The sequence below is a fragment of the Seriola lalandi genome, unplaced genomic scaffold (genome assembly GCF_002814215.2).
Source record: "Seriola lalandi dorsalis isolate HSWRI2012SDOR001 ecotype SW California unplaced genomic scaffold, Sedor1 jcf7180002054391, whole genome shotgun sequence".
Taxonomy (NCBI): Eukaryota; Metazoa; Chordata; class Actinopteri; order Carangiformes; family Carangidae; genus Seriola; species Seriola lalandi.
Window position 1 is genome coordinate 430,865 of NW_019524944.1, and position 17,022 is coordinate 447,886.

Consider the following 17,022-nt stretch of genomic DNA (forward strand, 5'->3'; position numbering starts at 1 on the left):
TCCTGACAGCAACAGAAGTGTAATTACTTTAATTAAAGAACGTCTCCTTAAAGAGGAACACCAAATGTTGCATCCTGCAATATATCCAGTTAACTAATAAATATGCCATAAGGTCTCTGTTGCAATGACCCCAATATGTCTGCAAGCTGATTCATAATGACTGTGCAAAAAAGTCCAACTGAAATACACTTTTTAATAAGTATGAAAGAAATAACTGCCAGGTAGCACATAAAAAACATTTTTTATTGAAGACAGTCACAAAAGGTTGTTAATAAAGAAATAATGCAAATGATCATTTCAGTCAGTAAATGCAGAATACAGGAGAACCCTGAAGGTACTAATTCTCAATGCAATCTTCCACGTAAAAGTGTCAACAAGACCACAAACACATCACATGCTGTCCCAGGACGCTTCCTTATATCCACCTGGATATTCCCTATTCCTCAAAGACCCAAAAACCCACCTGATACTAAATAGAAAACAGATGCAGACAGGGCCTGTATTACAATAAATAAAATATGAAGAAACTGCCCTGCAGTTGCAATAAGGTCACTGAACCTTTACACTAAATTTTAACTATAATGTAGAAAAAAAAAAAGTTTCTTTGGTCAAAAAAGATAAAATGATGCATCAGTGTGATTTAAGATAGTGTACATTTAAAAACCAAAGCCAGCATCACCAACATTGCTATCATCTTTCACCACATGCTGTATTCATCACCACATCCTTGCTCGACATTAATATTCTCTGAGAAACCAAAGCAAACAGGTCTATCTATCATCACCACTCATACACAAACAAGCTGACTTTCAACAACACGTAAATCCTCTCTGCTGAATTTCCAGTCAAGGATTGCACTTACTCTTACCACTCAAGTCAACATGACCTCTAATACTGTACATACAGGCTTAATCAAGTAACTACATGCTTGTTTTTCCTATAATGTTTGTGTTTTTTAATAAAAAAAAAATGTTATCGATGAAACTCAGTAGCTGATTTTGATATCAGATAAATATTTTTTGCTGTCCAGCAACAAAGCACAGAGCTTCAATAAGAGCTCCTGGCTTATAAGAGTTTATGGCTCTCTGCTGTCTGAGTCTGTGGGGTGAAAGGAGGATGTGTTTTTTTGTTTTTTTATGGAATGAGTTCATGTATCAGTTGTTTATTGGAGGCCAACTCTTCATCATCACAGCCTGGGTGGGGGTCTAGATGGCGGAGGTCCCGGAGGCCCCGGGGGTGCACGATTTGGAGGTGGACCCGGAGGGGGCTGGACCGCGGAAGGGGGTGCGCGGGAGGGCGGCGTGGTGCGGGGCCCTCTCGATGGCGGCTTTGTACGAGGCACAGAGTTGGAGACCAGAGGTCGCTGTTCGGCAGGCGGAGGAGAAGGGGGAGAAGGAGGAGGAGGAGGCGAGGGAGAGTGATGTGTGCGAGGAGGGGCCCGGTTGTTTGGGCTGGACTCCCCGTCTTTGACCCGTTGGAAACGAATACAGCGACCCTGGAAGACACACAAGGTCAGACCACAGCTACACATCATCATTTCAATGCAGAAATACAGATTAACATGCAGTGCATCTTTGTGCAAAAAAAAAAAAAAAAAATCAATGAGCTTCTAAGATCCACCAGCCAGAGTGGTTTGTGTGAGGCTTTGCCCAACTCTACTGACAGAGGCATGTGTGTCTGAGGCACACAGAGCTGCTTCTGTCCACACCTGCACTACAATAGCTGTGATGCTAGCAAAGACAGGCGCACACACACACACACACGCTCTTGCAGTCTGAAGCTTTCCCCACTTCCCCTCCTCTTCTGTAGGAGGCTCTGCTGCGACTCACTCTCCCTTGATGCAGAACAGAAAGTGGTTTATGTCTCTTATGTGCTTGACTTGTTGGAATGTAAAGGGGTGATTTCAACATACCCACAATAGTTAACAGAGGCCCCTCAGCATTTAACATAATTTACAAGTCGCAGAGAATGGGACGCTTCTCTTATTGTTCTCATTGATGGTTTTCCTCTCTGTTCCCTGCATAGCATCCTTCTGCACACAACACACACACACACACACACAAACTCTTGTCTTGCTCAGTCAGCCTGTGAAGGATGGAGAGTAGGTCTCTGTGTCACAGACCCTTGGTGGTCTGATTATAACACCTTATTAAACAGAGAGGCCCTAAAGTCACACAGGGGCCATTAAGAGGACCCCAGCAGCAGTAGCTTTGTGACTTAGGGGGCCATTGTGTGTTTGTATATGAGGGGTGCGTAATTGATTGGGGGAAGCCAAGTTGGGGAGGGGGGGCGACTGCTTTGGTCTTGTCGCCGGGTCGTGGTGAAAAGGCCAGTTTGTGAGCAGCAGAGCAGCAGCGCAACACCAGATCGAGCATATGGACACAATGAGAACACAAGCTCATGAATATGAGTGTGTTTGTGTTTGTGTTTGTGTGTGTGTGTGTGTGTGTGTGTGTGTGACTAAGTATGCTTCCACCAGACCATATGGCCTGAATGAAACCTCAGCCTCATGAATAACAGAAAAAGAGGGAGAGAGAGAGAGAGAGAGGGAGAGAGGGGTTAGGGGGCTGGATGCGAGAGAGCAGCAAAAAACAAAACAAAAACAAAAACAAAACAGAAGCCTGGTGTTGAGAAGAGCAGCAGAGAAAGGGGGAAAACAGGAGATCTTTCCACTTTTAAGTACGCAGATGAGCTGTGTGAGAGGTCAGTAATGTGTCACTTGTGATGGTCAGTCTCCCCGTGAGCCGCCTTTGGCTATAATGTCTGCCACTGTTTTACTTCCAGCTCTCGGCAATTGTTTACTTCAAACCCTCAACTCCTTTTAAGGAGAAAAACAAACCCCTTAAACACCTCCAGCATCGCCCTTGACACCACTCTTCTGTCTAGCCTCCGTTTCTCTGTCTGAGCCCCAAGACTTTGCCCTTCCATCACAAACGCGTGCACACACACACACACACACACACACACACACACACAAAGCAGATAGTTTGTGGCCGTTTACAGGGAACTGATGCGCGCACACATTTGTCACCATTTATAGTAAAGAAAAGGGGAGAAAAGACGAGAGAGTGGAGACGCACATTTGACCTGACAGCTCTGCCTGTCACCTCGCATGACATTACGGCGATCCACTCACACACGGGAAACGCTCCATGTGTTCTTACAAGAGTTAACACGGTTTTTCTAGACTACATATATGGTGATTCACTGAATACTTAGATAATGCCAGGGGAACAGATTTGAAATGGAGAGAGTCCAAATTATAAAAAAAACCCAAAAACGTTTCACGTGTAGATCATTCGAGATCGTTTAGCTCTCATCTACTTATCTTTCGAGATATCAGTTTCTGAGATTTCTTTCTCTTTACCAAATACAATGGAGGTAAACACAGTTCTATTTGTGGTGCTCAATGCATTTGCAAATGACAGTATCTCAACGGTGACATTTTCCAGTATCAGTGGTTCTGCTGCGCTGGATCATTGTGTTCCAAATGTGTTTATTTAAGGTGGTAAACACTAGGTGATTATTCATTATTTTTAGCAATCTATTCCATCTTCTGAGCTCATCTGCTAACTCGCTTTGCGACAGTTGATATACAATACTTTTTTTTAAAATGTAACTTTTCAGTTAAAATCTCAGTTCCATTGTAACTGGAGCAAACTTGTATGCTAATGAAGACTGTGGGATACGGTCAAAAGCACCAGAACAAGTGAGTAAGTGGACCTCCACTGTATTGTGGTATGATATATATATGGTTTTCTTTCTGTAATCTGGGTGAACTGATCCTTTAAGTGAACTGATTGCGGTTAGAGAGAGAGAGGAAGGTGAAGATGGGGAGGTGCTGCTGTGCTCATTTGTGGCGTCTGTGTGTGAGGACGGAGGGATGGCGGCCGCCCTCTGGTCTGGTCTGTACTGTGTGACGGGGCCATCAGTGCCATCAGCTCTGGGGACAAAAGAAGGGAATCTCTTCTGTCACAATATTGCTCGTGGCCTTTCAACTCCCCATCTGTTTGTGTGACGCTCACTCGGCAGAGCTGACACACACGTTACAGTGGCACACAAACGCACGCATGCACGCACGCACGCACACACACACAGCAGAGAGGAGAGGTGAAATGCAAACAGGGAGCGTGGCAGAAACTGGCAGCCCGCTGATGACCGTTTGCAGAGGCAGTGAAGTGGGAGTAATGCGGGGAGAAAGCAGGACGAGCTCCTCCTGAGCTGCTGGTTAACAACCCGCGTTGAGAAGTCTGATCCTTGCTAGATATCGCTGTGCTTTTTGCCACCTTGTTGAGCTTTTTGTAATCCGGCTGTGCTGTTTGACATCCAGCTGCACTTTCTTGCTTTTGAGAATGTAGATCTGTGCCAGGCTTTTGTCAACGATGAGAAATCAATGTCGCCTTTCATGTCTGTTATGGCTATTAGCACCAGCTCTGAACAACTATCTCCCTCGCAACAAAAGTGGGGTTTTTTTCCCCTCATTTCTTTCCATGTGTGAAGCGGCGTTTTATTTTCCTCAGTTAATGGTGCGTAAAGAGATGCGGGGGTCATTGTTGAGCGGCTCTGTGTCTGACAAAGACTCTAGAAACTTCTGTCCTGACAGGGATGAATTGTTCCGCTTAGAATTAGAGAAAAAATTAAAAATAAGTCCAAGATGGAAAGACGGGATAAAACCATTGATGACCACTTTTATAGACTGCAGATACAGTAGGCACACACACTCATACTGATGATGAATCATACCATTCAAAGAACAAATCAATAAATTTTACAGCGATATGGCCTCGGCTATGAAAAGCGACAATGAAACCATTTACAACAGACCAGATGTTTCACCATGACGACCAGTATGATGATGAAAACATGTCTGTGGGGTTATGGGATGTCAAACACAGGGTCAAGGTTACACATCACACAGTGATGTCATGATTTAGGACTCTTCGGGAGCAGCAGTGGTGGACGGTACATAAAACTTTCACAGGAAACCAAGCATGTAGCAGTTTGTTTTTTTTACATTTACATTTTACTTATTTGGCTCAGACGCTTTTATCCGAAGTGACTTACAAGTGAGGGACATCAGTAAAGCTTTTACTATAATTATCACTTGAAAGTAGAAAGTGACTGTGTAACATGCCATTTGGAAACTTGATAGAAACCCAGTCATTTCCTAGGAGTCACAGGGAAGAGAACAGAGGATACAGTACTCCTTGTGTGTGAACAATGACAGCTTTGACGAAGAGTGTGGTATCAGTAGCTCATTGACTCAGTGTGTGTGTGTGTGTGTGTGTGTGTGTGTGTGTGTGTGTGTGTGTGTGTGTAGAAAATCAGTACTGTGCCGCTGTGTTGAAGATTATGCTGTACATGCTGCACACTGACACGTGTTGTCTGTATGCAGTGTGAAAGACAGAGAGAAGGATGCAGATGCTCAATTGTTCACAACAGGGACAAGAAACACTTTCCAAAACCTTCTGTACCATGCTACTTAAAGTGGTTGTTAGCCACAAAGCCACCCCCCCACCCCACCCCCAAATTACACATAATTACTAAATTATAGTTTTCTATCAGTCATCATGCCTGTTTCTGGTACATCAGATTTTATAGTCATGATTTAGGTCAAGATAAAAATGTGACTGTAGTTGAGAGGCAGGCTCACCTCGTCTCCAGGCTGTGGTCGCATCAGAGACACCTGGTCGTAACCTCTCCTGAACAGAGCCAACAGAGCGTCGAGCTTCCCCTGAACGACCCAGAAAGAAAACAAGACAATAAAAAAAAATTGGGATTTTCAAGTAAGAAGAATAAAAACACAACCTTAAATATGCATTTAACTTCTAAAGGAAGTGACATAAAAGACTGACCTTAATGGGTGTGTACCACCTCCTCTGCTGTGGGGGGCGGCGGGGCGGTTTTCGAGGTTTGGGCTCATAAGGTTCGAATTCCTGATCCGGCATCTTTACAACTGCATTTTTAGGTTTGTCCAGCTTAGCGCCTTCCTCAGTGGACCCCTTCTCCCCCCATCGCACCTAGGAAAGATAAAGTGAGAAAAAACACAACTAAAACATAAATTCAAGTGTTGCAAATGTTGAAAGCTGAATGTGTGTGTGTGTGTGTGTGTGTGTGTGTGTGTGTGTGTATGTGTGGGGGGGTACCTCCATGCGTTTGATGCCACCCACTCCTCTTCCTCCATAGTAAGATGCATCCACCGTGGGCCACCTCTTCTTTGGCATCCCGTCATCATCATCCGAGTCCTGTGAGTGAGACGTCAACTATGATACAGCTCATATTCTTCCAAACATACCACTAATACAACTTTATTAACAGTAAAAAAAATCTGTCATCCTGCCTCAGTCCCTTTATTCTTGTATGGATCTCAGGTTAGAATGAACAGTAACAAAAAAGTCCACGTAGGTAGGTTACTTACTGGTTCTGGAGGTGGAGGTGGTGGAGGTTCTTTGATTACCTGAAGATTGAGAAAAAAAATCTGAATCATGATATACTGCTGAAATACTTCAGTGTAGCCTGGACCCAGACCTCTGATTCATTGCCCTCATCTCAAATGTGTAAACAATTTAAAATGTCTGAAGTGCAGACTTACCACAGTGCAGCAGAGAGGCCAGAACCACCAGAACAGCAGCAGAGCCAGCAGCAGGAACACCACCAGCAACGATATTAGCACGATGGTGCCGTCGAACTGCACACAAACACAGAATGACAGGATTAAGATGGAACTTGAATTTAAAGACGGCAGATGAGAAAAAGGTGAAAATGTCAAGCGGAAGTACTCACAGCCTCCTCTGATGACAGACACAACAGAGGAGACCTCAGAGAGGCAGGAGAGAAGAAGAAGAGGACTGGAGAACCAAGAAAAAATGAGGAGCTTGAAAGAAAAGTTTATTCAAATAAGGCAGCATGCCAAGCGGGAAACATCATCATGTGTGTGTCGTGATAGTGCAGACTATATACGCAGCATGTACTCACACATTCAGTAGTCGTGATGTGAACGGAGCTGGTGATGTAGGAGAGGCCCTCGTTCATGCTCACCTGCAGGTAGATCACCCTGCAAAACACAAACTCATAACTCGTTCTGTTCCTCCGACACAAAAATGCGTGCGTGCGCGCGCACACACACACACACACACACACACACACACACACACACACACACACACACACACACACCACACACTCGATTGTACATCTGCTTGGGTTCACCACATTCGTGATCTTTTTCCAGCTACTGTAGAAGCTTGCCCGAGGTGTCAAACACATTCCTCCACCTATTCTGTCCATACTTGCTTCCTTATAAGCACACAAACATGCTGACATAGACACAAAGCCAAAGTCTTTACAGAGGTCGGGGAGTTCTCCACCCATAGAAGGAATCTCTTCTGTTTGGATCAGACCCAGACCTCTAATGTGGAAACCACAAACAGCTAAATGACTTGTTCATCTCCGGTATTCGGCGCTGATATCTGCAGGATAGGCTCTCTTGCAAGGACAAAAAATGAGGGAAAATGTTTTGGTTGGGAAGACGACAGGACAGAGCTGCAAGTCCCAGGACTGAGAGGTAGCGAAAAGGGCAGCTGAATATTTAGTCAACAGCTTATTCATAAAGCTCTGAACAAAAACAAGACATGGGCGAAGGTACAAACAGCAGACAGCTGGATTGTAGTTATAGGTCTTGGAACAGAATGGAGAAAGGTTTCTTGTGCTGTTTTGGGGTGGGGGGTAGGGGGGGCAGAGACAAGGGTGCCATTGAGCTCTAGGTTTAGATTTGAGGAGGGGGGGGGTGACAAAGGGGAGGTCACTGCAGGGTGGTGTGGGGGTGTGGAGGAAACAGCGAGTGGGGGATGGTAGGAGGAGGGCATTTCCTGTTCTACATCCCCTCAGCGCTGTCCCTCCCTTCTGAAACCTCCCTTCTGTTTTCGCCTCCTCACCCCCTCCTGAATCTTCTCCACACCACTGGAGCTCGTCTCATAACTCATGCTGACACTGACTTCAGAGTAGGAAATTGGCGGTGCAGGTGCCACTCATCTTTTCAACCATTTCTTCCCTCCCTTTTTTGCCCCCATTCTCTCTCCCCAATACGGTCAGCCCTCCTCTCAGGCAGGCAGGGGACACGGTGCTATCAGCTCCTCTCTGACAGAGTGATCTCAGCCCCTATCAATCATCAATCTGCCCACTATATATGTCTTTGCCCTGTGTGTGTGTGTGTGTGGGTGTGTGCGGGGGGGGGTGGGCATCATCCGGAAGGTTCCCAGTCAACATGGATTTGTGTGACAGCAGCGTCAATGACTTCATTATATGCGACAAGGCTCGGGTGGAACAGGAGGTGATTGCGGGTCTTTGGGGTTTGGGTGAAGAGTTGACGCTGGGAGCTGGAGACCCTGAGAACTCCTGTATAGACTTTACAACCCCAAAACAGGAAGCATTTCACCTATAATGTGATCTGACATGTAAAGGCTGATTTTAAGGGCTGCAGCTAATGATTACTATTGTCATTATTGATGAAGTTTGATCAATAAAATTGCAGAAAATAGTCAAAAATCGAATGTCTATTAAGAAGCGATCTTTATACTACTGGTATTATCTGTGTGCTTCCTTATGTGTGGGTGGGTTCAGTTTTCTTTCTAGCTTCATGGTTCATCGTACGTCTGTGAATAAAATGTGAATAACTTGTAATTTATTTTACCAGTGGTGTTTTTCTTTCTGCATTATTTAATATGCAAGTGTCTCAGACTGATGCTGTGATAATAGGAGCCTCAAGCTTCATTCTTGACCCTGAAAACAGCAGTTTGAACAATTTCTCAACACAAGGTCCACTTACTTGGTGTTTAATTTTGAGCAACTCTGTGCACGAGGAAGGCCATGAGATGGGATTGAAAGCTCCAGAAAAACAAGCACGTGGACATGGTGGTGAGAGTTTTTTTTTTTTTTGTAAAGGTGCCTGTTATCTGTGTTAGGTTCTTTTGATAGTGTGTCTTATTTACTATGCTGTTGTTTTTCTAGTCTTCTTGAAATGTTTTTTACTTGATTAGTGACTTAAAGCAAACACAGGTGCATATGTATAAATATAAACATAGTTGTAAGTAGAGTCAAATATATAATCTGCGTAGGCTTGGCTGTTGAGGGAGATTTTGCTGACAGGACTAAAAATAGCACCAATTTGGCACACAACCATACGCGAAGCATAACTTTGCACCACACCTGTCCAGCCTGCACGGAGACACTCTCGCTTCACTACATGTGTCCACATTTATCTGCACGTCATTGCTCCACAGCCCAAAACTCATCAGCCAGCTGCTGGCCTCCTCTCTGGGCCCTTCAGCCATTCACAGCTGACTTCCTCTTTCGTAGCACTCAGGGAGTTAGGCAGTGCTGACTCTGCTCTAATGGGCTTCTGTTACATGGAGGGATGTCTCCTTCAGGCACCATTGCTATGTGTAATGATGCTCCCTGTTCTGCTCTGCTCTCAGGAGGAGCAGCCCAAACCCGCCACCAAGCCACACTGGCGACAACTATCAGACACAAAGACATACTTAGGACCGGATACTTGATGTATTGATTTGGCTTCTTCTGTCATTATGTCAAACCCTAAACAATAATGTATCAATTATGTGCTACTTTTGTCAAAAGACAAGAATAAAATATACTGTGCTGTGACAGACTCTTAAATCCTCTTGTAGCCACGGTATAAAAACAAAATTCCTTTTGCCCACCTCTGAGCAGTGCTTTTCACTGGCCGACAAGACAAGCTCAAATCACGCTAGAAATCTGAGTGACAGCAACAAGACAGATGATGACTGGGAGGTGTCTGAGGCCGCAGGTCGGAGTGTATAATTATGCTCAGGACTCCAGGCGGCGGGGACGGGAAGGCTGCCGGGCCTCGGTCCTCTCCGAGCTCAGCCCACAGCATCGCTCTGTCTGCCCCGCAAGAAACTTCTGCTCTGAAATCTCCAGGAGCAAAGCTGGGAGCCCTCAGAGGAAACTTTACACTGCCCGGCCGACTCCACTCACACTTCCTCTCTCCCAAAGTGTCAGACTGAGATTGGGATACATCACGCACACAACACAACACACAAACACACACGGTTGTGAAGGTCCTCTCCAGCAGGCTCTCATTAAGACGTGTTCCTGGGCTCTACTCCTGTTGTCCCCTTGTGATTGGTGTCTGGCTTCGTTAGCTGTGACAAACATTGATTGATCACAGACACTCAATGACTTTGGCCCTAATTTGTTCAAGGACAGCAGTCTTCTGTGTCCACACCAAACTTGGCGTACAGCTGGCAAGTATCTAGCTCAGAGTGTTACAGCTGTACAGGGAGAGTTTGGTAACTGTGGTAACGGCTAAGAAATGGTGGAGGGGTGAAAAGGAGGTGAGAGCCAGAAGAGATATCCTGCTTACCTCCCAACCTCCTCTATGACAGGAGCAGGACAGAGCAGGAAGGTATCCTCTATTCCAGCTGGTCTCTCATCTGCAGAGTCAGGGAAAAAAACTAAATCACACTTTATGAAGTAGAAATTGAAACATCTGCAGGGTAGACACAGCGCACATATTCTTCTTAGATGCATAAGCCAAACCACAATCTCATGATCCAGTAAAGTGTATGTATTAATGTATTACAGCAAATTTTCTGTAATAAGAAGCATACAAACAAATACAGTGCTCTCTTCTGATGATCACTTTTTTACCTTTTAGCATAAATGATTCCTATATTCCTGCTAACCTGTGTCCCGTATCGTTTCAGCACTTTGTATAGAACTTACCCAAAGTGTGTGTGTCGTTCAGTTTGAAGCTGCAGAGGACTTGATCGATGTTTCTGGCATGGAGAAAACCATTGCCTCTCACCACCACTTGGAAACTCTCTGAGGCGAAAACAACAAGAGTAATCAGAAATGATGAGCAATATGCACAACAATGATAAGACACATATTTTCAGCCATGCGTGTGAGAGCTGTAAAAAGATAAAAATTGGTCTCCAGTTTTGATTTGAACGAGAAAAAGATTTCTAGTGTGCCATTATGGTGAGCTCTGATATCCATTCCCTTTCTCTGATGCGGCTCAACTTAAGCAGTAGAAACTTGTTCATGCTTCATTACTGCTTGTTTATATCTGTGTGCTTGTGCGTGTATGTGTGGAAAGGCCATAATATGCTCCAGTGGTGCTAATGCTTAAAAGTGTTGCTATTCACAAACATCTTAGACTGTGCTGTAGCCAGGAGGTGTGTGCGTATGTGTGTGTGAGTGAGTGTGTGTGTCTTTGACCTTTAGTTTCCCCTGGGCATTGTTAAAGCGCACTGACAGAGGCTTGCCAGCATATGCTGGAGTGTCTATGTGGCTGCTACCCAGCATATGTTAGAGAGTGGGAAAAAAACACTTGCTTAAAAACATGCCTGTAGGGCTGACAACCGCGTAGCACTGTCAAAGTAGGTCTGACCTTACCTATGGCACCATGGCATTAGCACGTGTGTGTGTGTGTGTGTGTGTATGCAGAAGTGTATGTGAGGATACATATGTAACATGTGCGCACTGGCTTTGTGTTTTTCTGAGGAATGTGTAAGCGTCTGCATGTCCTCAGTGTGTGCATGCATGAATGTGTGCAGGCATGTGTTTGAACATATATGTGTGTGTGTATTCATGGTCTCTGGCTGAGCACTGAGGTCTCCTCTAGCATTATCTTGGCTAATAGAAGTGAACATTTGCCACACCTTTAACATTTAAAGCTCCAGCGTGAAGATCACTGGATAAAAACATCACGGGGTGTGAGTGTATATGTGGCAGTGTTTCCTTAAAGGTCAGACAAGCTGTTATGAAAAGCCATAAATACAGATACACAAAACAGAGACAGAGTTGAGTGGAGGAAAAAAAATATCACTTTACAGATGTCTGCACATCTCCACATGTTTACAGATGCTGCAAAAATGTTTAACAGTGCAGATTTGCCGTTGGAGAAGATCCAAAATGAAAACCGGTGATGTGCAAGACAGATGGAAATTGAAATTGAGCTCTCAAAAAAACAGGGATCAGACGTATATTTGATATACAGTATATGAAACAGATATTGGATAATACATTTTACTAAACACATTGCACCTCAGTTCACTAAACACATTGTGTGTGTTCCTGCTTATTTACACATGTTCAATGACTTGCAACTTGTCAGTACCGCTCTTGTCATTTTGTCAGCAATTCTATATGTATATACACAAACACACACACACACACACACACACACACACACCCCCGATCACCCACACATCTCATTACAGACAGCCTGATCATCTAACCACCACCCCTGCCCTAATTTTACTGTAAAACACAAGCACCACAATCAAACCAAAAATTACAACTATATAATATAAATACAATATCAAATAACTTGGGCTTTATCAATTTTCTAGCAAACCGACTCATCTAGTTTACAGCCACAACAACTAGCAACTTAATGAGAGGACTTAACACTAATTATTCTTAATGCTCAGTGCTTTGTCTGCTTTAGCAATCACCCCCCTTTCACACAGTGTTACCATCAAATAGCATGAGCTGCACTGTGATAGGGCGCATGTGCACACATAAAAATACACAACTTAGTGTCCTGCACATGGCAAATATTGCTCTAATTATAAGAGATGTTATTATCCAATTCTTGTAAAAGTGAGAAAATAAAAAAATGGTTATTGGCTTTGCCTTATTATTCATTAATTAAGTAGTGTATTGCATTGCATATTACTTACTTTTACTAAAAGATGTAAAAGTTCAACATTTATCGGAACAGGATCTTATTAATTCAAAAATTAAATGTGAATCGTCTATCATATTTCCAAACCAAAGAACAATGTATTTTCAAATACCAAATTCTACACTTGGATGATTTCCACAGATCTTTTAAATCTTAATAAATCAGTGATGGCTTTTAGCTAAACGTCGCAATGTGAGCATCTTCTAAACACACCCTGACACACTACACACACTGAGGCTTGATGGGCTAAAAGGTCAGTGCTGTCAGACACATGGTGGGCAGGGACTGGTGGTGCCCTGCTGACATGTACAACACATATGCTGCTGCCCTCTCCCCTCTGCTCTCTGCCTGCCTCTGTGGCCACATGTCCATTTATATCCACACCTGAATGTTTGACAAGGATTTCATTTGTATGATTGTCCGTCTGTGTGTGACTATATACACATGTACATGCATGTGAATGTGTGTCCTGTGTGTGCGTGTGTGTGTGAAAAGAAAATGGGGTACGGCTTGTCCGAACAGCGGCTCTTCAATCACGTTAGTGCGACGGGACAGTGAAGGGCAGGGAGGGGACAGGGAGGAAGGGACAACGGGGAGGAAAGGGTCAGACGTTAATGAAAGCAGCAATCTCTGCTGTCATGTTAGATCTAAGGCCCAACTCTCACTGTCCTCTCAGTGTGTGTGTGTGTGTGTGTGTGTGTGTGTGTGTGTGTGTGTGTGTGAGGTAAATCAGTGCTGTCATGTCTGATAGTGCAGCCCAACGTTCACTGTCCAGTCTGATGGCCTGTTTGCAGGCAGCTCGGTCTGGTCACTTCACATCAGTGTGAGGGACGTGTGTATATGTGCTTGAAGATGTGTGTGTGTGTGTGTGTGTGTGTGTGTAAATGTGCGCGTGCTCACTAAAGAACATCTAAACGTCTGTGTTGCTATAGAGCATGTACGTTATGTGACTACACGCAAGCAGAGATGAAGACAGAGAGAGAGACTGTCACAATACCTATGCAATATGTCAGAGTGTATGCATGTATGAGTAAAGAGATGTGGGTAGATGGTTACATTCAAACCCCTGAGGAATCTTGTTCACAGTCCTGCAGTTCAAAATAAAAGCACACACTTGCTAAATGTGTGTTTGTGCTCCACAATCACATTATTTTCCATTACACTGCAAGAATAAGCTTTAAGTAAGAAACAGAAGTGCATCTTATTTCATCACAGAACAATTACAAGCATTCATAAGTACAAGATATATGGATTATTAAGATAAGAGCTGTATATTATTCAGACACACATGATCCAACAAAAGCAAGTAAAGCACATTACCATCTTTGTCCTTCATTAATTAGGCCAGAATCAGGCCTTGGTTAAAGTGGGTCCTTGGTTTCTTAGTTCACTGACCATTAGACTGCTCATCAATCGAATAATTAATTAGGCTGGAGGATATTTGTCCACATGTCGAGTGACACACACTCAGGCTCTGGCAAGAGCCCAGAGACTGTAATTATCACATGGGCACAACTGTGATTCTTTATTATCCCTTCCTCATTGCTGCTCCTCTCTTCTCCTCTCCTCATATCATATCCCATAATGGATGTTAATCTACATGGGCCGTCCTGGTAGGACGGCTCCAAATGCACTCTCTTAAGTGAGCCCTAATAAGGTCATGTCAAAGCTCATCCATCCTGCTGGCTTACACATTACGGCTCTCCCTCACCATCCTTTTTAGCTGTTATTCTGCCTCTTACTTCCTCAAGCTGCCGTCCAGAAGCAGAGGAGCTGGACGTGGGGAGAGGAGGTGAGGTTAAAACAGTCCAATAACTATTTAGCATATACGATGTGGCAAACTAGGCCAGGGAAGCAGCCATGCTTAAAGATTCATGGCTAATTCCTCTGACCAACATCCGCCCCCCCTTCCTTTTTTTTTTTTTGCACACACGCTGTGCTGAAGCGGCTATGCTAATTTTCCCCCGGCCGTGAATGACAATACGCTCTCTGTCACTCTGCGGTCATAAGCGTCCATGCGATTACTCAACCTCATGTTCTACTCCAGAGGCTTTAGATGACTGTCATCTGACACAATCGCACACCGTGGCTGCCCGGTGTCTCAACAAGGAGGGGAAACCCTTGCTCCTCCCACCTCTTACCTCCTGCACACACACTGGATGGCTCTGCTGCTAGAATCTCAATACAGGACTTCTTGATGATCTGTGGGATCAGAAAGAAGAAGAAGAAAAAAAAAAACACAGTCAGAAGATAATTCAATAACATAATATGGTTTTGTGGCTCTCTCTGTGTGGGTGAGTGTTTCTATGACTATACATGTGGTATGTATGTGTCATACCGAGTCAATGATTCCCCTGAGGGCTTGGAAGCCTCCCCACACAGGAAACACATGTTCCACAGTGTCTGCAATAGTTGCGAGCTAGAAAAACACACAGACACAGAAAGAAAATAATGCATTTGCTTTTTTAGGTATTGGCAACATCTTCAATATCCTCCTGTGGATCCTACCTGGGTCTGGTTGAATTCTTTGACCCCTACACAGTAAACAATGGCTCCCATGGACCTGGCCCTCTGCGCCTACAAGAAGAGAACAATTAAACCAAGATGCAGTGAGCATAAAGACACTCTGGTAGCCTTATGGAGCCAAACATATCTCCCAAAGAACAAATCAGGTTTTCTCAAACCACACAAAGGTGGTTAAATTCACAGCATTGGCTGCTTTGAAAAAGATTTAACAATGTGCACTATAAATATCAACAGGAACTACAGTATTCACAGGATTTAGTTGAGCTTCACTTCTTGTATTCACTCTGGTTACGTGATATTTTGAACTCACAAAAGCAAGTTCTCCTTTTTCATCAAGTGTTCACAATATTTTGTCCACCCCCTCCCCACAAAAAAACCCCTCTACTTGCTAACACATCCTACCTCTTGCTGAGCTGTGACAAACTGCCAATCATTCAGTTCTCCATCAGTCAGAGCGATGATGACGCTGGCCGTACCTGAAGAACAGACAACTTTCATGTTCTATGAAACAATGTGCAAAATGCAGGCTAATGTAATGAGCGTATTAAACAGAGCTTACCATGCTTCTCTTGATGTATCTGGGTATTGGCCTGCAATTGCAAAGATTGTGTTGGTCATTGTGAACGAGAAGACTGAGGACGGTTTCAGACAATACAAGGACCAGAGCATGAATTAAAACAGGTTGTTTACGTTACAAAGGCAGCCCACAAATCTCACTTTGCTCAGTGTGATTCGGTAAATTGTTATTTCAAGTATGTTGTATGACTCAAGATTGGTAAGTGCTCTTTCCTATACTTGGCTGGATGAATATACCACTTGCTTGCATGTCAGCAGCGGAAATGTTGCTTAATCTTTAACCACCAAAAAATGCTCCTGGTTGAATTAAAAAAATTGAGAAGCAGACCATGCGGATGTGTGGGATCATGCTCAATTTTACTTTAACACTTGTCCAGAAAAGCTCAGCAATTTCAAGTGGTAGCAAGTCATTTATGATCTGAGCCACTCCTCATACTTCATCTAATTCACCCTGGTTCCAGCTGTCAGGTTCAATTAATCCTCAATTGATATGTTCCAGAATAAAATCTTATAGTAAAAACTAAGCCAGTGTGATTTGGGCTGGTTTTGCCAACGTGTTGGGTTTTTAAACCGTGCCTTACCATCTCCAGGCCTAAATTCATAAATGTGTCTCCTCCAGGGATAACCCTTCTCAGAGCTGTTAAGCCTCCAGTAATGGCATCCCTGTGGGGTAAACAAACAGACTGATAAAATACACTGGAAGAAGGCATCTCTCCGGAAAAGAGATAGAGAAATGTTCCCAATACAGTAGATACAAAGACGGAGGAAGGGAGCAGTTTGAGCTGGCAAGTAATTTTGTGGCTCTAGTTGTATCCAAGTGTTACTTCCCAGCCAAAGCTGTCCGAAGTAAACTGAATGCACTGCTTTGTACTGGTAGGCAGCCTAAAGCTGGATGAAATTTGTAAGCAATTAAATTTTGAGTTGCATAAATAAAAATCTGGTTTCCCCAGATAGAGAGTACAACACAAGAAAGGATATCCCTGCGTGATACAGGCACACAGAGATCCAAACAAAAGACACAGTGACAGATCAGGTGTTGATCAGGTGTGGCTGTTACCTGTTCTCAGTCAGCTTCATGATGATGTTTCCTCGTGTGGAGAAGACTATGAAGGACATTCTCAGCATGGGGCTACAAACACACAGTTGGATCACATTAACACTGTCAAAAGCAGAAGAACCCCCCC

General features: G+C 44.0%; 1 protein-coding gene across 2 annotated transcripts in view; it reads right to left on the bottom strand.

Annotated features, from left to right (window-relative positions):
* Positions 1-222: 222 nt before the first annotated feature.
* The window catches only part of antxr1d (ANTXR cell adhesion molecule 1d), a 23,186-nt gene continuing 6,386 nt past the window's right edge, over positions 223-17,022 (bottom strand). The window contains exons 3-18 of one of the 2 annotated variants that reach the window (XM_023409409.2): positions 16,896-16,967; positions 16,420-16,501; positions 15,822-15,852; positions 15,665-15,738; positions 15,245-15,313; positions 15,075-15,155; positions 14,878-14,938; positions 10,765-10,863; positions 10,403-10,472; positions 6,976-7,054; positions 6,593-6,688; positions 6,419-6,457; positions 6,147-6,245; positions 5,856-6,020; positions 5,654-5,734; positions 223-1,495 (exon numbers count right to left, since the gene is read on the bottom strand). In XM_023409409.2, coding sequence (XP_023265177.1) covers positions 1,187-1,495; positions 5,654-5,734; positions 5,856-6,020; positions 6,147-6,245; positions 6,419-6,457; positions 6,593-6,688; positions 6,976-7,054; positions 10,403-10,472; positions 10,765-10,863; positions 14,878-14,938; positions 15,075-15,155; positions 15,245-15,313; positions 15,665-15,738; positions 15,822-15,852; positions 16,420-16,501; positions 16,896-16,967 — 1,507 coding nt within the window. In that variant the 3' untranslated portion in view covers positions 223-1,186. Of the gene's footprint in view, positions 1,496-3,285; positions 3,944-5,653; positions 5,735-5,855; positions 6,021-6,146; positions 6,246-6,418; positions 6,458-6,592; positions 6,689-6,975; positions 7,055-10,402; positions 10,473-10,764; positions 10,864-14,877; positions 14,939-15,074; positions 15,156-15,244; positions 15,314-15,664; positions 15,739-15,821; positions 15,853-16,419; positions 16,502-16,895; positions 16,968-17,022 lie in introns of those variants that run through there. The other variant, XM_087174895.1, reaches the window with a different exon arrangement.